The following is a 26942-nucleotide window of genomic DNA, read 5'->3' as shown; positions in this document are numbered from 1 at the left end:
CCCAAGGGTGGAAGAGTCCCAGGTCTGATGGATGAAATGTCCTTAGCTCCGCGCCCTACAGAAAACTGCCGCACCAAGCCATGCCCCGGTCTGGGGTAGGAGGGCAGGTCTGTGGGACACAGCCTCATCCTCCTGTGGTCAGGGCTGAGAATCTCACGGAGGCAATCAGCCAGGGCAGAGTTCTTATTTGCATACCGTCCAAACTAGTGGCTAACATACTGGGCTGCACACTTAAAATCACCAAAGGAGTCACTGCTTGCGACTTAAAGTGACTCTACAATTTTCTGATGTCTGGAGTCTGCTAGATCTTCACCAGGGGCAGGGGGAGGACACCCTGTTGACATGTGAGGGGCAGTCCAGGCCTGGGCTGTGGCCACATCCACATCCCTGTCCCCCAGTGACACAGGTGCCTCTCACACTCTGCACACACTGGTTCTGCCCTTCCTGGCTTTTGCAGGCAGGCTCCTGATGCCTTCTGCTTGTGGGTTTCCTCGTCTGGGGGCCCCTTCCTGACCCCCAGATTAGCTAGGGTCCCTGTGGTCTGGTCTTCTAGTCCCTTACGCTTTCCTTCTTAACACGCGAGACATTTAAGAGCATGTGTCTTCCAGCTGGCTTGACTATCATCATCAGGGAGAGTCATTATCCATCGTCAAATAAAAATTGCATTGCGGCTGGGCACAGTGGCTCACGCCTGTAATCCCAGCACTTTGGGAGGCCAAGGCAGGCGGATCACTTGAGCCCAGAAGTTCAAGACCAACCTGAGCACCATAGTGAGACCCCATCTCTACAAAAAATAAAAATAAAAACTTATCTGGGCATGGTGATGCACGCCTGTGGTCCTAGCTTCTCGGGAGGCTAAAGTAAGAGGATCACTTGAGCCCCGGAAGTCGAGGCTGCAGTGAGCTGAGAGCGTGCCACTGCACTCCAGCCTGGGCAAGTCTAAAAAGAAAAAAAAAAAAATTCCCATCGCACATGGGACAGTCGCAGCAGCCTTGCACTGCAGTGGGGCATGTGCCCTTGAGGGGAGCTCCTGCTTGAGCCCAGTATGTGTCTTCTCCATCCACGTGTGTCCTGTTTCTTCCAAAACAGAGGCCCTTCTTGTGCCTCAGTTTGGCTATTGCTTGTCTCTATGAAGTCTTCTCTGGGCTCCCTCAAGGTGAATTTTGTGCATATCATCCTGCCTATGTTTTAAGCACAATAGCATCTCAAATATAGGCTGTAAATTAGGTGAAGGGAAAACCACATTCATAATGGCTGTTTGGCCCTGGGATGTGCCCCCAGGATCACCCAGAGTGGATTTCATGGAAACCCTTAAGTCCAGCCACTCCCAAAAACCCTCCTTGGTAAAAAAAAACACAGCTGTTTTCCCCAAGCTGTGTTTACTAAAGCAATTGTGAGAAACTTCGTTTTGTCTTTATAAACTTGTGCTATTTTTTCAACAGCATCTACTCCACTACATTTTAGTCTCCTGGAAAGACAGATCTCTGTCCATTTCATTTGTTGCCTGGCATGTGTGGGACACAAAGGAGAGACAATGTGTGTGTTTCTGAAATGAATGAATGACAAAATGTTCCATTTTTTGCTATCTCAAATCTGAGGGAGGGAAGTCAGTCTCCCAGGGAAAAATAGCCCAGGGAAGGTGCTTGACATCCCCTGTCAAGGAATCTATTTGCATTTCTGAGTATGGTGGAAAATGCCTCCCAGCCACCTCTCAACTCTGGAAGCAAACACTGCATTGGTGTGGTGGAAAGCAAGGCTGTGTTTGTGAGAGCTCCTCTGCTGCTGTAGCAAGTGACCACACCCAGGTGGCTGAAACTACAGAAGTTTATTCTCTCACAGCTCTCTCACAGCTCTGGAGCCAGAGCTGACCTCAAGGTGTGGGCAGGGCTGGTTCCTTCTGATTCTGAGGGGCATCCGTCCCACCCTCTCTCCTGGCCTCCAGTCATAGCTGGGGATCCTCTAGCCCTGGGCTGTGGATGCATCCCTCTGGCCCCTGCCTCCATGGCCGCTGTTGTCCTGGTTGTGCCCGCGTCTCTAGACTGGAGGAGTTTCAGAGCTGACCAAGGAAAAAGATGTGCCACCAGGTGGCAGGAGCTCACACAGGCCATATGAGGCTGGCGCTTGGACAGATTTGCATACAGGGGCGTCCCTCATGGCCTAAGTCTGTTCCGAGAGGAGAGGAGGGCAAGGGAGCTGCCGGGAAAGGGGGTTCAGAGGGGGCTCCGTGTCCAGGCGATGCCACGCAGCCACCCTGTAGGTCTCTGGGTCAGAGGGTTCTTTGGGCCCTGAACGGCCTGTGGTCTTATAACCACAAGTCCCCATCTTATCAGTGGGGAACAGCTCTATGGTAAGGTTTTACAGGGAATGCCAAGCAGATACCCATTCAATGGCTAAAACTCTGCTTATTTGGGCTATTTTTAAAATAACTGGATATGTAAAAACTTGAGTTTGGCTCTGGCAAGCTTTGAGCTAATGGGGCTCAGTTGCAGTGAAGAAACATGCCACCTGTGGGTCCATACCCAAGGCCGACAGGGGCTACGCCTCCCTCCATACCCAAGGCCGACGGGGGCTATGCCTCTCTCCACACCCAAAGTTGATGGGACTATGCCTCCCTCCATGCCCAAGGCCATCGGGGGCTACGCCTCCCTCCACACCCAAGGCCGATGGGGCTACGCCTCCCTCCATGCCCAAGGCCAACAAGGCTCTGCGTCCCTCCATACCCAAGGCCCATGGGGCTACGTCTCCCTCCATACCCAAGGCCGACAGGGCTATGCCTCCCTTCCTCCCCGCGATAAAGACACCAGTCCCTGGATTTAGGGCATCCTCTAAGGCCAGGATAATTTCATTTCTAAATCCTGTACTAATCACATCTGCAAACATCCTATTTCCAAATAACATTATGCTCTGAGGTTCTGGGTAGACCTGAATTTGGGGGATACTGTTGAATCCAGGATACTTATTTTTGTTTGTATGTTTAGATAGGTATTTTGTATAGGAGGAAAAGAAAAGGAAAACAGCAAAAATTACACAAATAAAATACTGGAGAGATGGGAGTTAGAAAGGACAGACTGTTACTGTCCTGAAGGCAGTGAGCAGAACAGTGCCGAGCATCTTAGCGAGAAGCCAGCCTGGGAGCAGAAAAGGAGCATATTTTTCTGGCAGTAAGGAAGGTTAAAGGGATGAGTGAAAAGGGAATTTTGCAGTAGAAATGAGGGTGGCTAAAAACTACTCTCCCATTTTCCAATTCTGTTGTTGAGCTTAGAACAGAAACAGCAGGGACTCCTCCTTTCCACACTTAATTGTGTCCTAGGAGTTTTAGGGTCATTACATATGTTATGCATGGAAAGATGCTAAATGCAGACAGTCCCAGGCAAAGCTGCAGACAACCATCCTGACCCCTTCCCCCGCTCCCCCAACATTTACGATGGAGCACTTGACCTTCTGTACCCCACAGCACCACAGGAAGACCCCCATGCACCATACCCGTCCCTCAATTCTCCCCCACCAGTTAGGCATCTCAATGTGGCAGTTGTCTGGAAAGGCATAGAATATGTTATGGAAACATCAGTAGCCAATAACCTTTTCAATCATGTCTGCTGATAATGGGGTTAAGCAGCATCTCTACTATGAAAGAGAGACTAGCCATGGGGAAGGAAAACTTTAGTGCACACTTTCTGGAGCCTTCATATTTTTCTATACTCTGCACTCACTAAGCTGTTGAGATGGGTTAGATTACAGGTCAGTAAATATTAGCCTTCTCTCCCTCCTCCGTGGAGGGAACACACTTTCCCCTCCCATTCATGTTTGTCTTACACATGGATCCTGCTTAGACCGGTGGGACTGGAGGGACCCGATAAGCAGAGATTTGAAGTTCACTTGAGCAGCTGGACTTGGACCCTGGCACATCTGCCAGCACCATGACAGGAAGGGGTCTCCAGAGGGGCTGATCCAAAGGGAGGTCCACATGGAGCAGGCCTAACCCCACAGCACAGCTGGAAGCCAAGCTGCACGGGCCAGTCTATATCATCCCACCCCAGCCAACCACAGGCTCCTGAGTGAGGAGCAAATGCTTGCTGACTGAGCCGTTGCACTTGGGGATGGTCGTTACACAGCAAGAGCTTACTGTTGCACCACACATAGGTCACCTTTTCCTACTAAAGTCTGTGAATTAACAGGGTCTTAAAGAAGCTGTACTTCTCCCATATTCAATGATACTAGAGATTATTTCTCTGAAAAATATTTTGAAAGAATAAAATAAAACCATTTATCATTATTCTGTATTTTAGACTTAGGCAACTCTAAAAAGCAAAAATTCTTAATGAGACCCTTCATGCATTCTGCTATTTCTGATCTCTAAACAAGTCAAGATTCTAGAGGCAGATCCAAAATCTTATCAAGAGAGGTCATTGAAGAAACAGAGGTGCACACGTCAGCTCAGAGCCCAGACTCCCACCACCAGAGACAGCGGCACTCAGGGTCCTCTCGTCCTCCCTGTCCATTGTACTCTTCTTTATTCTAAATTGCATCGGACATCTCTGATGTCCCCAACATTTTTTGGTGAAATTGTTATGGTCTATCTGCTTATTACCTAAGTGGCTTAAAGAGGTCAAAAGTGCATAGCAATCCACTTCAACACATGCCTGGGGTGTAAATACCTATAACCCCAGCATATCTTCCTGCACACAACTCTCACACCCTTCCCAAGATTTTGCAGCACCTTGAAGATCATTTCTTGGTTTTTAGCTCCTCTGATGTTTCTCTCCCACATCCCATGTCACATTCACACTCCCCAGCCGCCATCAATCAGCCAACCAACAGCGACAAATGTCACAAGTCAAGCTCTGCACCAGACATAACACCATGACCTCAAACAGAAAGGCCTTGTCCTGGCCTTCCAGGAACACTGGCGTTTCCACAGCTGAAGTGAAAGGAACACACGTAATGAAGATATTCAACATGTTTCACCAGGAAAGGATGTGGGCTGTTCCCACAGAAGCCAGCTGCTTACCTGATGCCAGTGACTCCGCACTCCAGCTACACACGGAAATCTGCTTTGACAAACAGAGACATCCTGGCCCCAGCCCAGGCATCCCATCACAATTGGTCTAGGTCAGGGCCTTGGCAGGGGATGGTTTTTAAATCTCCCCAGGAGAATACAATTTGCAGACAGGGCTGAGAGCCACCACTCCATGCTGTGGGCACACAGGTTGTCAGAACTGGGTAGCGCTAATTAGGGTTGGCAGCAGGGGAGAGGCGATTTTCAACTCAGGGAAGGAGATGGCTTGACGGAAATTCCATCACAGATGTAATAATGAGCTCAGCAAAGCTTTGAAGTTGGGGGCAAGAGAACAGAAAGGCAAGGCAGTGTGACCCAGCGGTTACCATTGCTGGATGGGGGAAGTGAGACTTTCATGTCAGAGCTGGAGAAATCCTAGGGACGACATTGCCTCAACCCTCCGCCTGGTCATTGGTGGAACAGCGCTAGGGGCTGCCGCCTTCTTCGAGAAGCAGTTTCCCCAGCTGTAAAGCGTAACGCCATCAGATGAGTCAAGGGCCTATCAGCACACACTCAGAGTATGCAGCTGTGGCCGACAGAAATGAGGAATTCGTCCTCACACTGAAGATGGGTAAATGAGGAGCCACGTCACCCCGCCAGGTCCCAGGCATCACGAGTCTTCCTGGGCCTCTCTTCTTGCACACACACTGCTCATGTGAGCCTCAGCACATCCTCATATGGTTAGCATCAGAAATGGAATTTCTCATAACAAAACTGCAAGCACACCCCGATGGAGAGATGCGGCCACCACAGCTGATTCTATCGGCAGTCGCTCATCTTCAATGGTGGAAAAGTTAAATTCTTCCTCATCTCAAATGATCTATTCTCGTACCCATGCAGCTGATTTTCATCCATCTCCTCCTCACCCTGCAGCCCACCTGATGGAATTCTCATTCATGGGAAGTTCTCTTCTGAGCCTGCTCTAAGTTTTTTCTTTGTTTGCACTCCCAGATGACCATCAGCGCCCCCATGCCCCAGCCCTCCCTAAATCACAGATGCTGTCTTTTGTTTTGCATTTCTGCTTCGAGAAAGACATTGCCCTGCCGACACTCTGAGAGGCATCAGTGAGTAAAGTCTGTTATACAGGCTGTAAAGCCATCTGGACTTTCTGCTGAAAAGGTTGGACATGGTTTTAGGCAAGATTTTTATCACATCTGAGAGGGAAAAAAAGCCTTGAATGCATTACCGTCTTCCAAGGTTGGTGTCAGATTTTTTCCCCTTGTCAGTTGCAAAACAAAACAAAAAGAGATGGCATAGAAAGGAGTGGGGAATGAAGATACACATCTCCAGAGGAAGCTCTGTCAAAGGTAGTGGAGGATAAACAAAAAATAAATTAGTTTTGGTTTTATCAGAAACTGGACAGACTTCCACTGTATAATAGTTTGTCCAGCATGCCTGAGCCTTTCCAGCAAGAATGCCCTGAAAATGCAAAAGAAAAATCTGAGATGCTCACAACAGAGGCAGAAATTGGCTTTCTGAAACTGATTAATAGCTTTTAAAACACATACAAGAAGAAAGGCAGAGGAGGAAGAGGCTAAAACAGACCACATGAAAAGTAAAACTGCTTTGAAATCTATCTTCCTCCCTTCTTCCCTCCCTGGTTCCCTCCCTTCTTTCTCTCTCTCCCCCCTCTCTTTTCCCCACCTCCCTCCCCTCTCTCTTCCCCCGCTTTCTCTCCCCACTCTTTCTCTCCCTGCTTCCCTCCCTCCCTCCCTCCCTCTCTGTCTGTCCCTCTCTCCCTCCCTCCTTCTCCTTTTTTCTATTCCTGTCTTTCTCTCCCCCTCTCTTCCCCCTCTTTCTTATCCTCCCATCTCTCCCTCTCTTTCCTACCCTATGTCCCTTTCTCTTTCTCTCTCTCTCTCCGTCTCTCTCCTTCCCTCCCTCTTTCTCTCCCTCCTCTCCCCCTCTCTTTCTTTCCCTTCCTCTCCCTCTCTCTCTCCCTCTCTCTCTTCCTCTCTGTGTCCCTCTCTCTCCTTCCCTCCCTCTCCCTCTCTCTCTCCTTCCCTCTCTCCATGGAAGGATGTTGTGTATCTTAGCAACAAAGGCTTTGGATTTTCCCCTCCAGTTACTGACAAGAAACCAGAATGAGTTCTGGTGTCAGAAACCTTCTTCGAACAAGGAGCTTTCTCTGGAGAACAGGCTCCAAGCAGCCACGCGCCCCTCAATCTCTGTTCCCCGCTTGGGTGTCCTCGGGCCGGGACATCCAGGCAAGTGGGCCCATAGTGGGCAGTGGCCTCGCAGCCTCAGCCAGGAAACCCATCACTCCTCTCAGAAGCGCAGCACCCGAACCACCTCCGTTCGTCACATTTTGTCCCGTGGAGCAGTGACAAGACCCAGCAAGATTTCACGGCGACAGAACTTGATACAGACATTTTTTATTCCTGGTGCAACAGGGTATGAAGAAAACACATACCTAATTTTATCAGAAAAGACATACTGAGTGTCTATGCGTGCTGTGATTTGAAAGAAAATCACTTAATAGAGAAGGGCCTCAGGTCACAAGCCTTTTGTCTAAGTGAGGGGGATAAAAAGGCTTCTCAGTACAGTGACAATTACTAATCCTGTGACAGTAATATATGCAACTTTTGAATTTTTTTCTAAACATTTATTTTGTGACTACTCTGTTTCAATGCTCCTGGGGAGTGAAAAACAAGATTCTAGCCAGGTGCGGTGGCTCACACCTGTAATCTCAGCACTGTGGGAGGCTGAGGCGGGAGGATCGCTTGAGGCCAGGAGTTCGAGACCAGCCTGGGTCACAGAGTGAGGTGCCCTCCCTCCCCTGCCCACTCCCAGGCCATCTGGAAATGCCCAGTGCAGACAAGGTCAAGTCAACTTAATGCAGGCACACTGACAGTGGTGAACGCTGCTTTCTGAGCGATTGGCGAGGTCAGAGTCTTAGGAAAGTTGGTGGCAGACGCAAACACCCCAACTGGGATTGGTAACTCAGAGGGGGCAGCTCCACTGACATGGCCACGACATGCCTTCTGCCACCACACAGCCCCTGACCTGCGCAGTGCCAGGCATGAAGCCTCTGCGCAGCCAGGCCTCGGGGTCCTCTCTAGGGAAACACAGGCTCCTTCTCCTCTCCTGGCTTCCTCTAGGCCCTCCAGACACCAGACGAAAATCTAATGGAACCCACACACCATGCACTCCACAGGGCTGAGCTCAGCTTCCTCCAGGACACCACGGGAGCCATCTGGTTGCATGTTTGTCCAAATTTAAAACTTCACCCGGCCGAGGTGGGCCATTTGTGGCTTCCTCTGAGACGCTTACTTTTCGCAGGATTTTCGTGGCGCTGTGGGACCTGGTGGGGCCCTCACTCCGTGCAGTTGCTTTCACTCCACCAGGGGCATCGGGTATGTAAATAAACAAAATAAAAATATTGCAGGATTGTGCAGGGAACACAGCGTCACAAAGGTGCTGGTGGTTTTGCTGTGAGGAGGGAACACGGACCAGAGGACTGCGTTTTCTGCACACACTGAGCTGTGAGGGAGCTCCGACCACACTCCTCTGGGAGCCTGCAGGATGCTCAGCAGCGGCACCCAGCCTGCCTCAGGGACCCAGGTGCATTGGGAACCACTTGACAATTTTCATCCACTGATTTCTCCAGATCCTGCTTTCAGGACACGGAAAGACTCGGGCAAAGGGGCAAAGTCATGGGACAAAGAAGTCTGAGGGCTCCACCTCTGCGTCATTGGAAGCCCGTGTGACATCAGCCTCCCTGGTGATTTTGCAGAAGAGGGGTTGGCATTCCTTAGATGCTCACTTAAAGGCTTTTCTTGAATTTAACAGAAGCTAGGAAGTAAATATTACTTTCTTTATGGAACAACTACTTTTTCTAAGGGAATCTTTTTCTCTAGATGGCCTGAAATGATTCTTCTAGTTTTTATCTTTTTAAATCCAGATGAATACAAATAACCATGAATCAGCCCCAAACCGAGGACCTCATCTGTTAGCACCCTCGTGTCAGCACACAAATGAGAATTTAAAGATCCTAATTAAACCCGGGCTCAAAATATCTTCCTGAGTAGACCAGAAAGCACCAGTTTCACAAAAACAGAAATATGCATCTTCCCAATGTGGTTTTTAGTTTATTTTCTGTGTTTTAATGGTATTCAAATTTGAAGTTGATTGCTAAAACAGTAACTACCGTTAATGTGCGTAAACAGATTTGTGGATATTTAATGATTTAGGAAACTGTGGACAACTTCTTTACATAATCAACAGGTAGACCAACAGATGTCAGCGCACACAACCCTCAACCCTCAGTTGTTCAAGGCTGAATGTGGGATCTCTTATCTCAGGCTTTTTTGAAATCCTCAATTAGTGAAAAGCCCTTGGAAGGCACCTCTAACATCATGGTCAGGAGCCCACATTTTGGAGTTAGAATTTAAACATAGGGATTTGATGCCAAGCCTCCCACCAACTGCCTGAGCCCATGTCAGAGAGCCAGCCCACCTCTCTGTGCTGATTGTCTCATCGTGCAGTGGGGGTGTGGATACCTGGTCCTGCGGACCCCAGCATCTGGCTTCAGCGTCGATGTCCTTCCGCCGACCAGGAGGGAGGCACTTCTCCACTCTGCTGCAGGCATGGGTCACCTGTGAGTCCCTGTCCCTGCAGGCCTCCACTCTCTGCTGGAGGTGCCTGTGAGTTGGACAATGGCTGGGGCTGATTCATAAAATAAACAGCAACATGCAAAGGACAGAATCCACTTGTCAGACACGGGGGAAAAGGTAGTCAGCTCCCGACCTTGCACAGCCTCAGGCACCAAGAGAGACTCAGCCTTGTAGGACTCAGTCCCTGCTTTTGCTCTATGCAGATCCTTCATTTTAAAGCCGTATTTTCTTCATTTTCCCTAGATGGATTCTTTACTGTAAGTAATTATGTTGGATTAAAACATGCTAACAACCCAAGACTGAAATGCCTCAATGTCTGTAACCCTGGAAGTTAAAGCTGTGCCCAGCCACCAGCATATGCTGTGCCTGCTCTAATGCATCTCTTCGCATGCATGGGAGGGCCTTCCTGCCGCAGGCTGGAGGCTCTTGTTAGGCAAACGCACACCTGCCCCGCCCTGGTGTGGAGCTGGAGGGGCCTGGCCTGCTCCTACGTGCTGGCTGTGGCACGCCCACTGTGGAGTGAGAGTCGGGCGGTCCTCCCAGGAGCTGGATCCTGTGGGCTCTCTTGTCACCCAGCAGCAATGCATGGGGTGAGGCCTGCGTAGACCAAAGGGAGAGGCAGAGAGAAGGGGTCCTGGACACTGAGCCAGTGAGAGGAAGCAGGAGGTGGGCAGTGGGAGGCCCAGGTCTGGTTTTCCACCTCAGGAAATGGGATGGGTCTGCCCATCAGGAGCACCCTGGTCCGTCCTACCCAGCAGCCCTGGCAGACTGGGGCTTCCTGAGGGTGCCGTGGGCAGAGGCTTCCCCCCGAAAGCCTCCCACTTACTCTTCCAGGTCCCCAACATGAACCCAAAAGTATCTGAGACAAGCCTTAACCAATTTAGAAAGTTTATTTTGCCGAGGTTAAGGACGCACCTGTGACGCAGCCTCAGGACGTCCTGATGCCATGTGCCCAGTGTGGCTGGTGCGTAGGTTGGTTTTATACATTTTAGAGAGAATTGAGGCATCATTCAATGTGTGTAGGATCGACATTGGTTCAGTCTGGAAAGACGGGACAACTCAAAGCAGCGGCTTCCAGATCATAACATCTTTCTGATTGGCAATTGGTTGAAAGAGTTACGATCAGTAGAAAGGAAGGTCTGGGTTAGGATAAGGGGTGTGGAGACCAGGGTTTGACCATGCAGATCTCCGGGTAGCAGGCTTTGGAGGGAACAGATGGTCACTGCTTCTCATCGGACTCAGGTCTGTGTTGATGTTAAGGCTGGTTGGCTTTTCCTGAATTCCACAATGGAGGAAGGTATCATGAGGCGTGTCCGACCCCCTCTTCCATCATGCCTGAACCAGTTTTTCAGGTTAACTCTGGAATGCCCTTGGCTGAGAGGAGGGGTCCATTTGGATGGTTGGGGGGCCTTAGAATTTTATTTTTGGCTTATACCAGTGTAACCGCATTACATGTCAGAGTGCCTCAGCATCCTCTGTCAGAAACCCCTATTCAGGGAGTGGGGAAGGGGCTTAGGACCCGCAGAAGCACCCCGTGGTCTTGATGCAGGTGGCTGCCTGCCTGCTCCAGGAGGTCCGGGGTCATTTGCCCCCCTAAGCTCCTATCCCAATTTGTCTAAGAGGGAGCATTTGCCATGGCAGGCCTCCTACCTGCAGGCTTATCTCATCTGAGGGTGGGAGCTGCAACCAAGGCACCTCCTCTCTCTCCTCAGCGTCTCGGAGGCAGCACGCATTGTGGCCCCTCATGGAACTAGTGTGACTCACAGACCCACAACTTACTATCTGTGTGCTGGGCAAGGAATTTTATTTTCCTCAGCCTTGGCTTGTTCATCTGTAAAACAGGATAATAATCGTACCTGCCTCTTAGGATTACCATGTAGATGAACAGAAATGACACTCGCTGTTACTTAGAAGAGCACCTGGTATGCAGTCAGCCCTTGAGAAATGTCAGCTGCCATTTATCACATGATGTTTTGTGTTTCCTGTTTCATATTCTAGGCTGCTTTATGTAGAGGACCTTGTCTTATTTCGCCCTGTATTTCATCAGTGCCTTGCACAATAAATTCTGATTGATTCTTTTCCCTGGGGGACAGGGATGGGGGTGAAATAAAAGCAGAAATGCTTGAGAACTGGTGTCTGTGATGTTCTGGGCATGGCTGAGCCTGTCTGTAGTCAGGGCTCTGACAGACCCCCTCAGCTCCTTTCCAGCTTCCCTTTGGGGCAGGGCTTCAGAGACAGCAGTGCACAAGCTGACCCGGAGGCAAGTGTGCTTTGGGATGGGGCACACCATGCACACTCAGTGGGTGTTGCGATTGCAGTGAGGAGTGAGACTGAGTCCTTGTCCTCGGGCATCCATTCTGACAAGGACAACGTTTGTGTCAACAGTCACAAAATAACACACCCAAGCTGTGAAATCAGAGGAAGGAACGCTTAGATCAGAAAACAATGCTCAGAGGGCCACACAGCCAACAGCATAACTCCAAAGCACACTGACTTAACCTTTGAATGTGCTGTTGCCTCAGACGCTTGCTTCCAATTTAAACAGAAATAAAGGTACATGTAATTAAAGAGTGAGCTGGCATTTTCACTGATGAGCATTTCCTCACCAAAAATAGACTGATGATTTCACTAAAAGTGACTAAATGGCACAGCTGATATATGTGTAACTTCCTCCTAAGGCTGGCTTTGGGTCCAAAGTCTACCCAGCATCTATGTGCATGGCTGTAGAACTCTCATGGAAATGGAGAGGAGAAAGGCGGTTACCAGGGGCTAGGATGTCCGTCAGAGGGTGCAAGGTTTCAGGTAGACAGGAGGGACAGGTTCTGGGGATCTGTCACACAGCACGATGACCATAGTTAATGATAATGTATCATGTATTTCAGGACAGCCAAAAGAAAGGACTGTAAATGCTCTCACTACAGTAAGTCTTTGAGGTGGTGGATATGTCAGCCTGATACGATAATCCCACAATGTGTATATGTATCAAGACACCACATTGCACCCCATACATATATACAATTACTATTTGTGAATTAAAAATAAAACTCTAAAAGGCGAACTATATAGCTTTGATTTCCTTATGATTCACCTCATTATTCAGGTTCTTTTAAAGGGACCATCCTGTGAGCACCATTGCAGGGGACAGGCCTCACCAGCGACAGCAAAGTCAGCCAAGACAGACAGAGACTGACTTCAAGAGAGTCACAGGAAAGGTCACCCCAACATATGCCCCCTCAAAACTGCATGTGCCTGCATACTTAATTGTATCAAAATGTACCCTTTAAACAGGTTACTACTGAGAACACTTTAATTTCAAGGATGAGGCACATGGGGGTGAGTTATTTCTGTAGTTTTTCTTAAAAAAAAATTATGTTTGCACACAGTTGGATGATAATGGCAATAACAACAGCAGCTGGTATTTGAGTGCCGGACACTGAGCTTAACAGTGCTGGGCACCAGGCTGAGCACCTCCATCCACTGTCATCCAACCTCATAACACTCCTATGACACCAGCACTGTTCCTCTGAAAAGACAAGTGCAGGATACTGCAGGCGTACATCTCTGTGCCAAGATGCAGAGCCTTGGCCTTGAGTGGTGATTATTATGATGCCCCTTGCAGAGGAGGAACCCATGGCTCAGAGACCCCAGTTGCCCCATGGTGGTGGTGCAGCTGGGGAAGATGGTGGCAGAATTCAACTCCAGTTCTTCTGATCCCAAGTTTAGAGCTTTTCCCACCACACAATGGCTCAATAAGGGATTTTCCTTTTCATGCCTTCATTCAAATTTGCCATCCGCCTTTAGGTAATTTGAGATTTAGAATAATTGAATAGTCAGATAATTTGAACTATTTGGTTGGACATCGGTTTTTACCAGTCCCTGATTTTGAAATGAATGATGCTTTATTGTAATTGTCAGAAAACAGGGCTCATTACATGACATAGAGACTGCCTCTTCCACAGAAACACAAAGGGATATGAAGATGGAAGTCAGGGAAGATCATCTTCCATTTTCTCTGATTATCCTGGAGGCTTTGGTTTGTGTCTGGCTGGACTTTCCTAGCAGTGTTTCTCCTACTTCCCAGGTCTAGACAGGATGGGTTGTTTGAAAGGGGGCTCTGAGGTGTGTCCCACCTCCATGTGGACTCTGGCCCTGCCTCCCTCTGCCATCTGCACTCCCAAGCCCCCTCTCTCCCGTGAGGCACCACCCGCCCCCACTGCCACACCACCCACTGCCAAGCAAAGTTCAAAGGGGAAAGGAGCCTGGGGACTCGGGGCATAGGTCCTGGATTCCGTGTTGCCCCACACACATGCAAATCTAACCTTTCTGATTTTTCAGTGGAATAAACCCGAAGACAGGATTTCAACAGGAAAATATTTACTAAAGGCTTTCTCCTTTATAATCTATGGATTTTAGTATCCCGCCACTTTGGCTGAATGTCAATTTTACCCTGAGGACTACTGCTGCAAATTTGAGCACATTTTATTTATTCATGCCATTCAAAATATTAGTGTTGGAAATGAGTAAAGTTTGAGTTTTGCAATGTTCCCATTTAAAGTTCATTTTCCAATGTGAATGATGCTGGTAATTTGCCATGGTAATCGGAGCCAGCAGGCAAAATGTGGGCAACAAAAAGTGGAAGCTAACGGAGCAGGCTTTTGCTTTGCTTTTCTGTTAACCACAGGAATGCACAGCTCATCAAATATGGGGTCGACTCCCCACTTAACTCTGGAGCTGGAAGCACCTGGTTGTCACTATCATGTAACGAGAAACCACACACCCTCTCCTCTGACCATTGCTGGTCCAGTGTGCAGCCAGTGCCCATTTGTGCATTCATAGCTTCAAGGCATCTCAGACCTCTGCTCTGAGGGCTCCAGGCAAAGCCTCAGGACATCACCAACGATTCTCCAGAACCCCCACCCACCCAGTCCCACCTACCACCATTGTCCCTGTGAGAAACCAAGCTGCTTTTTAAGGGTTCACAGGAGGGGCTCATTTCCCCACGGTGTGAGCTCTTTCCTGGGAGGCGTGAAGACTCATGGAAGACATATTAACCCTGCGCCGCTGCCAAGAGACCCTTCAGCAGGCATTTTCTAAATGGCTAAATCACCAACAATAACAGGTACAGCCGATGTCTCTCTTTTTCCTCTGTAAAAAAGAGTTTATGCTACAGATGACTCTTCTGTTGCAGGCTTTTTTGAACAGGTTTTAGAGTCTCTCTGTGCAGGGCTTTCTATATTGCAAAGCACCATCTCACCTGCCCCCAGTCCAGCCTCTCTCGGCCCCTCCCCAGCCGCTCACCTGTCTTCTGCAGGAGCTGGGGCATCTGGACCGCAGCCTATGCCTTCATGACATTGTAGGGGAGTTGCCGCTGGGACTGTCACTGTGCCTCCCCTCAAGGACTGAAGGTGGACCAGACCATGAGGGTCTCTAAGGCCCACCTTCCCCTCCCACTTAAGGACTGGAGTTGGACACCACAGATGTGCTGAGTTCTTTATCTTGAGGATTTACAGTGTATGGTTGGATTTGTTTTCTAAGACCGTCTGGGAATCCACCTCAAAAGAGCATCAGATAGTGTCCATGAAGATAGGCTGCCGCAGCTCAGATTCAGACCTGAAACAACCCCATTTCTGCCTCAACTACTTGCTTGCTTTAGACCTTTGGCCGACCTACCAAATCTCCCTAAACCTCTTTTGCTGCTGTTATAAAATGGGACAGTTCTTCACACAGTTGTTGGGTGGATTAAATAATGTGTTAACAGTTCCCAGCAGGGATCTCAGTCGAGAGCCATGCAGGGTGCTGCCCATGCTGTGGGTGGAGGCAGCCATTGGTAGCAACAGCTATAGTGCAACAGTTTGACCTTCCTAGCCCTGAGAGCATCCTCATAATCCAGCTTACATCTAGGGTGCTTGAAGCAAAGCAAAACAACCAACTGCTGACCCTACCATGGCTGAGATGTGCCCTCGGTGCCAGGCCCTGGATCACTGTCCTCACCAGGACATGTGGCCCCTCACACAGCTGCAGACCCAGCCCTGTCACCCTGCTGGTCAGGGTCGCTCAAAGGACATCCATGTGCCTGGGTGACGTCTGAACTTCACGCGGGAGCAATCTCTGCCTGTTTCTTGTGCTGATGTATCCCTGGCAGGTATAATTGTGCTTGACCCTGAGAAGCACAATTCATAAATATTTGATGAATTAACAGATGAACTCCTTGGCCTGGAATCAAGACCCTACACTCTCCTGTAGTGAGTGGCCCTTTCAGTTTAATTTCTCATAACTATGTTGCACAAATTCTTACTCAGGCCAGGCTGATCTACTCTTTGTTCTTATCACAGAAACAAATGTTTCCACCTCTGAACTGCTTTAGGCTACGGCTTCTCCTACGTTTTTATGGTCATTTAATCCCTGACAATTTAGATTATGTGATTCCTTCAAAGACCAGAAAGAAACTCTCTTCCAGGGAGCCTTCCCTGACTACCCCACTCCCAGTGCCTACCCAGAAGTGGCCTCTTCCTCCTGCAAGTATCTGTACAGGTCCAGTAAGCCACATGAAGGACACAGGCCATAGGCTGTCTACACTGGTTATTCTCATGATGGACAACACTCCACCTTTTATAAGCCACATGAAGGACACAGGCCATAGGCTGTCTACACTGGCTATTCTCATGATGGACAACACTCCACCTTTTATAAGCCACATGAAGGACACAGGCCATAGGCTGTCTACACTGGTTATTCTCATGATGGACAACACTCCACCTTTTATAAGCCACATAAAGGACACAGGCCATAGGCTGTCTACAGAAGTCATTCTCGTGATCCAACACTCCCCAATGAACCACATGGAGGGCATGTGCCATAGGCTGTCTACACTAGTTATTCTCATGATGGACAACACTCCACCAATGAGCCACCTACAGGACACGTATCCTACAGGTGGCTCACTGTGGAGTATCCTAAGCTGTGCACCTATAGATGGCTCACTGTAGGACACGTATCCTAAGCTGTGCACACTACCATTAATTCACAGGATTGTTAACAAAGATAGAGATCATTGCAGCCCCTTAACCATAAAGTGGTTTATGAGTATTAATTGAAAAAATGCACCTAAAGCATTTAGAAAGTGTCTGGCAAGTAGCACGATGTCAATGACCTTAGCTAGAACTCCTATTAACCAATAGAAATTTAGTAGAAACAATAACCACCTGTCCACAAGGTCTGTGGTATATTGCACAGGTGTGACATGTACAGGAGAAAGAAAGACAAGCATACGAATTATGCCAGGAAAGACAGAGCTTCAAAGTGCTGTAGGACACCAAGGGTTCCCATGCTGGGAAGCCTTTAAAAAGGAGCTGGCATTTGACCTCCATAGAGAAACACAGGTTTGTCTACCTTCTATGATGCAAGTTCAAGTGGACAGAATTAGGAAGTACATGGTTTTTGAGCAGCCTAGGAGCCTCTGTAGAGCTTCTGACGTAAGCACTGAATTGAAAGATACGACAGAAAGGTGTGGATTGGTCATAATACACAATGAGATAACTCAGTCCTCCGGGTTATGGGCACCCTCTTCCCTTGTTTTAGAAAGGGACCATGCAGTATAACTTGGCCCATGTTCTCAAAACTCTAAATCTGAATGCATTTATCCATCCTAGGAGATGAAATGAACCCCTTGCAGGCCCATGAGCATATTCTGTAATTTGCATGCATAAAACTAATCAGGCACAAGCTTATTTTTGAGCACTTTAGCTGCTTCTCCTGTAAACCAAGTGCCAGGTGGGGAAGAAAATCACATTATTGCAAAGTCTGATTAGTTGGGTTTGCAGTAACCAAAGTTGACTGTATATATTATATCCCAAGTGATTAAAACATTAAAAATCCCTAGTGTTAAAGAAGTATGTCTCCCTATATGAATTCTGAGCTGCTATCTAGCTTCTAACATCCTATGTCATCAATGACAATGTCATTTACATACAGTAATTCAACTATGGAAAACTACATAGAGCTGCAATCATGTATGTGATTTAATTAAAAACCAATCACTTAAAATACCTGTGGTGCAGTAGACACAGTTCTGTGGAGAGACCCGGAAAGGGTTTCATTGGGGAAATGGAAGGATGCAGTGCAAAAAAGCAAGATCTGTGTTGAAAGTCATGTTGGTTATCAGTAAGATGGGTTTGTGTGGACAAGCACAGAAATATTTCAGGTCTCTGAGCACCATGTAAACACCAAGGTGGTCCCAAAAGGACGGGGAGGGGAAGAAGATCTGCAGTGAGTAAATGGGACCCCAACACAACCCATTCTAACCCCACTTCCCGGAGAAAGAGATTAATTACTCAGACAGTGAGGTTATCACTGGAGCTGAGCTATGCCAACCTATGGGGACCCCAGCCAGGAGGTGAGACTTGCTGAAGCCGTCATGGGAAATCATGCTGGTTAAATATCAAAGAGAGAAAATTTAACCAGCTCACTACAAATCTTTCTACATTTTAATTAGTTAACCACCCAAAGTAAGGAAAGTTTTTTAAATTTTTGCTTTTCTCTTTTTACATTTACCTTTATAAAATGTTAGTCGAAAAATATGCTGCATATAAGTGTCAAGCACCCCTCAATTTAAAACTTAAAGAATAAAGAGAAAAGGATTATAGAGGAGGAGATGAGGTTGGCTTTTTAAAAGGAAAAAAAAAAAGTTCTCATGGAAATTTCCTGGGCTTAGGAGTGTAGCAAGAGCAGTCACCCAGGAATCTAGTGCCATGTCCTCTCCATGTGACCCTGCAGTCCCTGAGGGGCAGGATGCTGGGTCATTCTGGGGCGACAGTCTCTGTGCACCCCTCAGTGCTACTCCTGAGCCCTGCTGGCACCATGCTGAGAAATCATGCAAATTATCTTTTACCAAGGCTGGACTTGCATGAGAGCTGGACCAATTCTCAGAAACAAGTGCTGGAGCTATCCAATCCACGTCTTTCCACTGGACCAGAATCGACCAGCACAAAGCATATGAGCGCATGGTGCTTTGCCTGGGCCTCCTATTGCATATCTGAATCCACAAACCACCAATACACAGAAATCTAGCATTCCATAGTTGAGACCCTAATAATGGCTACTTTCATAACAAAAATATTTTCTACTGGCCAGCAGAACAGTGAGGAGGAGCTAATCCCTGAGGCCTGGGGATCCCCCAGCACATGCTCAAGACCTGCCTCCAGGCCTGAAGAGCACCTAAATGGAGATGAGGTCATCATCTGGACCTACCGAACATGTGACATCAGCAATAGACCAGCTCATCATGGATCCACCACACATGTCAAATCAATCATGAGTTATGGTGCAGAGACTTTTGCTATTTATAAGTTGTAAGACTTTATGCACTATTTGCATAAGTCTTCAATTCGATTGCCACGTTTTCTTTGTCTTTTTCTCATGGATTTCTCTCCTGTGTGACTCAGAGTTAATAATGTTGTTGCTGTAACCCACAGCCCCAAAGCCAGTGGTGCACTATAAATAAGCTGTGCAGTGCTCGGCTTGTAGCTAACTCCTTCACCCTGGCCCCAACCCTCTTGTGGCTCCATCCTGGGGTTCTCTGAATCCAGCTTGTAAGGAGGGAAGAGGGAAACAAGGGATTGATGAAAAGGAGGAAAAGAGCCTCAGAGGTGAACACAGCATCACTTAGGAATTTCAGGATCCACACCTAAAAATGGCAAACACAATTTCCTCCAGCATTCAACAGGCAGCCCTGGTCACACAGCCCTCCTCCATGCTGGAAGCAAGGAGATGTTGTCATGTGTCAAGGAAGGAGAGGGACAGTCCACACCTGCATGTCCACATGTTTCTGGATAAAGCCTATGAGGGGCAGAGAGCAAGTGGTGCCTGCCCCTAAGGTGTACCCACCAGGCTAATGCATGACACGGGTTCAGAAAGGGAGCTGCTCAGGTGACATCATGTTTTGTTCGATGGAACTAATGTTCATGTCCCCCGAAATTCATATGTTGGAGCCCTAATTCCCAGTGTGGCTGTATTTGGAGATGGGTCCTCTAAGGAAGTAGTTCAGGTTAAGTGAGGCCGTGAGTGGGGCCCTGATCTGATGGGATTAGTGTCCTTGTAAGAGGTGACACCAGAGAGTGAGCTCACTCACTCTGAGCCAAAGAGGTGACGCTGCCACAGACATTCAGCTGAGAACATCCTGTCCCTGACCTCCCCCAAATTCATGTCCTTCTTGCATGGCAAATGCACTCATCCCATCCCAACAGCCCCAGAAGTCTTAACTCATTCCAGCATCAACGCTAAGCTGTGAAGTCCAGAGCTTCAACAAAACATCACCTGAATCAGGAATGGATGGGACTCATGGTGCGATTCGCCCACCCTGAAGCTGAGCTCTCCTCTCCAGCCGTGAACCACGGAACCCAAACAGGTTCCATGTTCCCAAAATACAACAGTGAGCCAGGCATGGAGTAGACGTCCCTTTCCAAGAGAGAGAAAGGGGCAACAGGGAAAGGGTGGCAGGGCCCAAGCAAGTCCAAAACCCTAAGGAAGTACTTCAGGCAAAATGAGGTAATGGAGTTGAGGCAGCTGATCCAGTGGATTAGTGTCCTTATTAAAGATGACTCCACGGGCCGGAGACGGTGGCTCATACCTGTAATCGCAGCGCTTTGGGAGGCCAAGGCAGGAGGATTGCTTGAGCCCAGGAGTTTGAGACCAGCCTGAGCAACATAGTGAGACTCTACCTCTATAAAATATTGAAAAATTAGCCACGTATGGCACCCTGTGCCTGTGGTCCCAACTACTTGGGAGGCTGAGCTAAGAGGATTACTTGGGCTCAGGAAGTTGAGGCTGCAGTGAGCTATGATCACATCACTGTGCTACAGCCTGAGCAACAGAGTGAGACCGTGTCTCAAATACACACAAACGAACAAACAAATAATGCCACGGAGTCTGGTCCTGCTCAATCTTCATGCATACACAAAGGAGAGGTCATGTAGCACATGACAAGATAGCGACACCCACAGGCCAAGAGAAAAAGCCTCAGAAGGAAACTGGCCTGGCCAACACCTTGATATTGAACTTCCAGCTTCAGAACTGTAAGAACGATAATTTCCGTTGCTTAAGCTGCCCAGTCTATGGTATTCTTTTACGGCAGCCCCAGCAGATGAAGACAGTGTGATAAGGTTGAGGAAAAAATGCTGATAATAACTGGTTGAAAAAAATAATAACCAACTTTTTTCTGAAATTTTTACTTGTTAGACAGTTTATCCCTGAGAGTTGCACTTATCCATACACACAGTCATTCATCCGAGAGGTACACCACTGTTGATGACAGCCGTGATCACTCACGGTGCTATGGCAGGACCATGAAAATGCAAAACGCATCCAAGCCATGCTGCCAGCCACAGATGCAGCACTGCATGGGAGTCACATCATAAAACATGAACTGTTAGGTAATCGTGCAGGAAAAAACATGAATCGGCCCCTACATGAATGTTGCTGGAGTTCTAAAGGCAGTGGATTACAGATGAGGGAGAGGACCTCCAAACAGGGGAACAGGAAACCTTTTGGTCCTAGGAAGGAGTTTTGGAGACTGAGGCAGGGCAGGACATAATGGATTGAGAAACAGGCTATGCCATTTAAAAAAAAGAACGAAATCATGTTCTTTGCAGCTACAGAACGTAGTCCTAAACGAATTAACAGAAACAGAAAGTCAAATACCGCATGTTCTCACGAGTGGGAGCTAAACATGGGAGTACTCCCAGATATCAAGATGGGAAGAGCAGACACTGGAGAATACTGGGGGGAGGGAGGGAAGGGGATGAGAAACTAACTACCAAGTACTGTGCTCACTACCGGAGTCACCTGTACACCAAACCTCAGCATCACTCAAACCTGCACATGTACCCACTGAACCCAAAATATAAGTTGAAATTTTAAAAAGGAAAAAAGGACCAGGTGTGGTGGCTCACCCCTGTAATCCCAGCACTTTTGGGAGGCCAAGGTGGGAGGATCACCTGAGGTCAGGCATGCTAGACCAATCTGGCCAACACGGCAAAACCCCATCTCTACTAAAAAATACAAAATAAAATAAAATTAGCCAGGCACAGTGGCACGCACCTGTAGTCCCAGCTACTCAGGAGGCTGAGGCACTAGAATTCCTTCAACCTGGGAGGTGCAGGTTGCAGTGAGCTGAGATTGGGCCACTGAGGTCCAAACTGGGCAACAGAACTAGACTCTATCTCAAAAAAAAAAAGAAAGAAAGAAAGAAAAGAAAAGAAAAGAAAAAGAAACAAAGGAAGAAACGGGCTGTGGAGTCGGAAATGTGTGGACCTGGGGAGAGGAAGTGCCATGTCCTTGAGGGTGCCATGGCCACTGCCTGGAGTCATCCTGCAGGACTGAATGTGCACACGTGAGTGCCATGGCCTCCCGGTTGGCAGCTGTGCCTCCCACCTCCTCCAGCTGGGGTGGGTGCAACTGTCCAGCCAGCAATGTCTCCATTCAGCTCTGTCAGTTCAAGGCTGTCTCTACCAGCCAGGGGCTCTTGTCACTCTGGAAGAAGGCTGAGCATTGCTGTCCACCTGGCATCTGCTGGCCATGCAAGCCCTCCCCAGTGAGTCGAGGAGGCCTTCATCTGTGGAAATGCTGACACCCAAACCAAATGTGATTCATTCCACCCCAGCTGTTCCTCAAATGACCCCACAAGGGAGCAGCCGAGGCTCAGGCTGCTTGGTTCATAGTAGGAGCCTAGGGCAGGGGTGTAGGCCTGCAGGGTGTGGAGAGTGGGTGGCGAGGCTCCACCACGGGCCCCCCTCCGAGGGCCGCTGCCTTCTCAGGGTGCCGGCCACCTTCGCCCGTGTTCTGTCCCAGCCGTGGCTGCTCGAACCTGCACCCAGAGGCAGAAAAGCCTGCAGCCATCCTTGAATTCAGATCCTGCTTGTCCTCAGAGCAATCTGGTCACCAGTTCAGTGCAAGGGTCAAGGTCAAGACGGCTGGGGTAATTCCCGTCTCTGCCACCCCCTGCCGTGTGACTGGTTACGTTGCTTCAGTAGCTAAAAAGGATAATATTGGCACTTTCCTGGGCCGGTAATGCGCCTGCTCAGAATGAGTCCCTGCTGTCACTGTTTGTGTGTCTTCCTATCTCTAAGGGGACAGAGCACTCCCTCGGTTTCCACAGTGAAATCTATTTTTGCACGCACTGTTATGACTCATTGGTCTGGGACCATCCTGATGTCCTGTGCTGGAGCCCCTCAGGCAGACACAAAGTGACACAGAGAGTCCTCCTGTGCTGGACAAGCTATCACTTCTTAGACATTCGAAACTTCATCCTAAAAAAACCAACAAACAAACAAAAAAAAAAAAAAAAACAAAGAAACAGCTACACACATCATTTGGAATAACTCCGGAGCACAGCGGGTGCTGGAATCAGATGGCTGGCACCGTAACAGCTGTTTTAGAAGCAAAAGATGTAGTTCTGTCCTCGAATCAACATTAACACCCATGAATCACCCAGAATCGGATTCCAGAGCGGGAAACAACAGTGAACCCCGTGGGGCAGATGTGGACCCCAGGCTGCCACAGCCACCGCCCGGGCTGGGGAAGTGTCCCCATGCCTGGAGTCCAGGACGCCTGTGCAGTGAAGCTGATCGGTGCTGCCCTCGCCTGCCCATGTGCCGTGGGGCCGACCGGCGGGAGAGCAGCCTGCATTCTGTCACCTGAGAAAGGGAAGCTCTCCTACTCTTCCTTCAAAGTTCATCTCAGACATCAGCTTCAGACAAGGCTTTCTAGACCCTCTGCCCAGCGGGGAGCCCTTCAGTGCCCCGTCCCCTCTACCGGGCCGGTGAGGATGAGCACCCCAAGTCAAGGCCCAACGCCAGCCTCCCCATCTCCCAGACCTGCTGGCGCCTACAAGTCCCGGGCCTGGCAGAGGTCCCACCCGTCACCTGGTCCCAGAGGCAGGGCTGCCCCATCAACCCTGTGCCTGGATGCTTCCCCTGGGAGACGCAGGACGTCCTGGCAAGATGGGACTGGCGGTGCACGCCCTGCAGGAGCCTGTGGTGGGGCTGCCGATGTCACCTTCGCCCGCTTTCACGGTGCTCAGAAGCTGATTTCTCGAGGCCTGAGGTGATAGCTGAGGCCTCTCGGGGCTCCAGGGCTCTGTGGGCCTCTGTCCCCTGCATCTTCTTCTCCACCCCGGCTTAGAGCTCAGCGTGCAAGCTCGTGGGGGGCACAGGGAGGGGCCGGATGACCTCACAGCCAGGCCTGACCTTTAGAGTGGGCAGCACCAGCCTTCTAGGTGAGAATCAAGGACTGTCACGAAGGCTCCCGCCTGCCAACCACCTTGTGGATGTCATTCATGGCTACTGTGTGTGATTTGGCCACCAAGGAAGACCAGGTTATCACAGGGGCCTGGTCCAGTGACTGGAGCCTGTAATCCCAGTGCTTTGGGAGGCTGAGGTGGGAGGATTGTTTGAGCCCAAAAGTTCAAGGTTGCAGAGAGCCGTGATGGTGCCGCTGCACTCCAGCCTGCTCTCTCTCCAGCAGAGAGAGACCCTGTCTCAAAGAAAAAGAAAAAAATTAAGAGTTATGCTCTCCCTTGACAGCACGCATTGGAAGAGTAAACGAGGGTGCAGCAGGTTGAACAGTGGCCCCAGAAAGACACATCCAACCCTGTGACGGTGACTGAGAAAAAGTTATCTGCAGATATCCTCAAGTTAAGGACTTCGAGATGGCCTCATCCTGGATTGACCAAGTGGGCCCTCAATCCAATGACAGTTGTCCCTACAAGAGGCAGAAGAGCAGACACAGACACAGAGGAGAAGGCCACATGGGGACAGAGGCAGAGACTGCAGTGATGCGGCCACCACCCAGGGACGCCCGGAGTCCTGGAACTGGGAGAGGCAGGAAGGAGGCTCCCCAGAGCCACAGGAGGGAGCATGGTCCCTGGACAGCTCAGTCTCAGATTTCTGCCTCCAGAGCTGTGGGAGGATGAATGCCTGCTGTTTAAAGACCCCCAGTTAAGGGTATTTTTCCAGCAGCTCCAGGACACAGCACATGGGGTGTCCAGGACACATGTTTCCCTCTCTGGACCTGATTCCAGACATGAAAGACAGGACAGCCGGGAGCAGCCTCGGCCGGGAGCACCCAGGAAGACTCCAGGCGCACAGCAGTCCCTGAAAGGTCGGGGTCCCGTCTCCCTCTCAGGCCAGCATTGCACCCCTCAGGGGAAGCCTAGCTCATCTGCCATCTGTCCTATGTGGGGCTTCCGTATGGATTCACGGCACAGTGGGAAAACGAGCTGACATCACCTACGGGCTACAGTGGCTCGGGGCCCTCAAACCCGGGGGTGAGCAGAGGAGACTGCACCGGGCCCTGCACTTCTGCCCTTTACTGCAGAAGAATTAAGAGGGAGAGGGGCTAGGTTGTTTTGTGGCAGGTTTTTCGCTTCTGGCAGGCAGGGCTGTTTTCACACAAACATGTTTTATTGCCTACAAGTGGGATTTTTAAACACTGTCTATCTTTCTTATCGTTATTAATCAGAGAGCTGTCCTTATCAGCAGCAACGCCTGCACAGCATCAGCGTCCGCACACGCCTGGTGGGAGTGTGGAAACTGGGCCAAAGACTGCACAGTATCAACATCAGCACATGCCTGGTGGAAACGCGGAAACCCGGTCCATCAGAAAAAGGGACTGTTTCCTGCCTCATGGATGAGATGATGAATTGATTTTGCTGCTCAGAGGCTCGGGCAATGCCTGTGGTGACTGGGGGAGACGATGATAATGATGAAAATAATAAGAGTAACAGTCACAGCCGTCATCTCTGAGCACTTCCTACCAAGTGTGGGGCACTGCGCTGAGCACTTAAGATGCCGTATTACATTTAATCCTTACAAAAACACCATAAGTGGAAATGAAGATGATTCGCTTGTAAATTAGGAAATGGGCTCTGAGGTGTTAATGACTCACCCAGGCCCCTGTGTGGCAGAACTGAGGGTCCAACCAGGTTTCCCTACTCCAAGGCCTGCAACAGCTATGCCAGCCATACTGCCCCCAGTGAGAAGCTTGGGGTCCCACGTCAAGGAAAAGGCAGTGCCGCAGCCTTGGGCCCAGAGGAGCCGGGAAAAGGATGGCCACAGAGCCACACTCTGGCTGCCACATGCTACTGTGTGTGCTGCCTTTCCAGAGACCAGGAGTCGTCTTATCACTCATCAAATTATGTTAAGGGGTGTGCAGGGGCACACGTGTATGTGTGTACATGTGTGTGCACATACGCACGTGTACCTCTGTGTGTGCATGTGTGTGCATATTCCTGTGTGCATGTGTGCCCTAGGTGCGTCGTGTGTTGCATGTGAATGTGTGCATCTGGTGCATGTGCAGGAAGGTGAGAAGAGGTTGTGGAGTGAGCCACAGCGCCAGCCATTTAGCCAGGAGAGCAGCCTGAGACTGCCGGCTGTGTAGACGCTGGCTCTGGAATACTCAGAAGACTGGTAGCCCCTCATCCCTGTAAAAATCCCCTCCTCCTCCCTGAAAGACTCCTCCAGCCGCTGCTCTGAGAGGCAGGGAGAGGGAAGTGGACACTGTTTCCATGGGGAGGTCGACAGAGCTCAGGGTTTCTGCTGAGAGCAACGCTGAGGTTAACCACTCATAAGCTACTCAATATGATTCTGAGTTTTGGGGGCACAGCCAGAGAGAGGCCACGTGTGGCCAGTGGGGGACAAGGCTGTGAGAAGGGGAGGAGAGCAGGCCCAAGTGTGGCCACATGGGGATGAGGCTAAGGATGGGGAGGACAGTGCCCATCATCCTTTGCGGCACCTGCTTAGCCCAACGTGGAGGCCTGTGCTTGTGTCTTTCAGGAATTCGCAGACTCCATATCCCAGCTGGTCACACAGAAGTTCCGCGAGGTGACGATGGACCTCACGCCCATGCACGGCCGCCACAAAGCTCTGGCAGGAATCGTCATGACCAAAGGTAGCCACCTCCTCTTTTCCTGTGGGCATTTTCATCTCTAAAGAAAGGAGCATTAGCATCTACCTGATCTTGGAGGCCAAAAGGCTCTCTCTTCCACACCAAGCTGTGGCAAAGAAAGACAAAATATTATAGGATACACAGAGATCAGTGGCCAGAGCGTATTAGCAGGAAAAGCCATCCTGACCATGGTGCTGTGATTAGGCTGCCAGGGCCCAGCTCTGCACAAACATCCCCCATCTCTGGGGGGCCTGGCCAGTCCCTTCCGGAGAACCCAAGTCTCCTGAGAGTCCTGAGTCCCTCTCGATGGGGTGTAACCCACCCCGGAACGC

General features: G+C 49.6%; 1 protein-coding gene across 1 annotated transcript in view; it reads left to right on the top strand.

Moving 5' to 3' along the window:
- ADARB2 (adenosine deaminase RNA specific B2 (inactive)) overlaps positions 1-26942 on the top strand; it is a 519334-nt gene that overhangs the window by 422261 nt on the left and 70131 nt on the right. The window contains exon 4 of the mRNA XM_001118272.5: positions 26499-26613. Within this exon, the coding sequence (XP_001118272.4) occupies positions 26499-26613 (115 nt within the window). The remainder of the gene's footprint in view (positions 1-26498; positions 26614-26942) is intronic.

The sequence above is a fragment of the Macaca mulatta genome, chromosome 9 (genome assembly GCF_049350105.2).
Source record: "Macaca mulatta isolate MMU2019108-1 chromosome 9, T2T-MMU8v2.0, whole genome shotgun sequence".
NCBI classification, from domain to species: domain Eukaryota; kingdom Metazoa; phylum Chordata; class Mammalia; order Primates; family Cercopithecidae; genus Macaca; species Macaca mulatta.
Note: the sequence above shows the minus strand (reverse complement) of the source record. Positions and strands in the feature narration are given on the sequence as shown.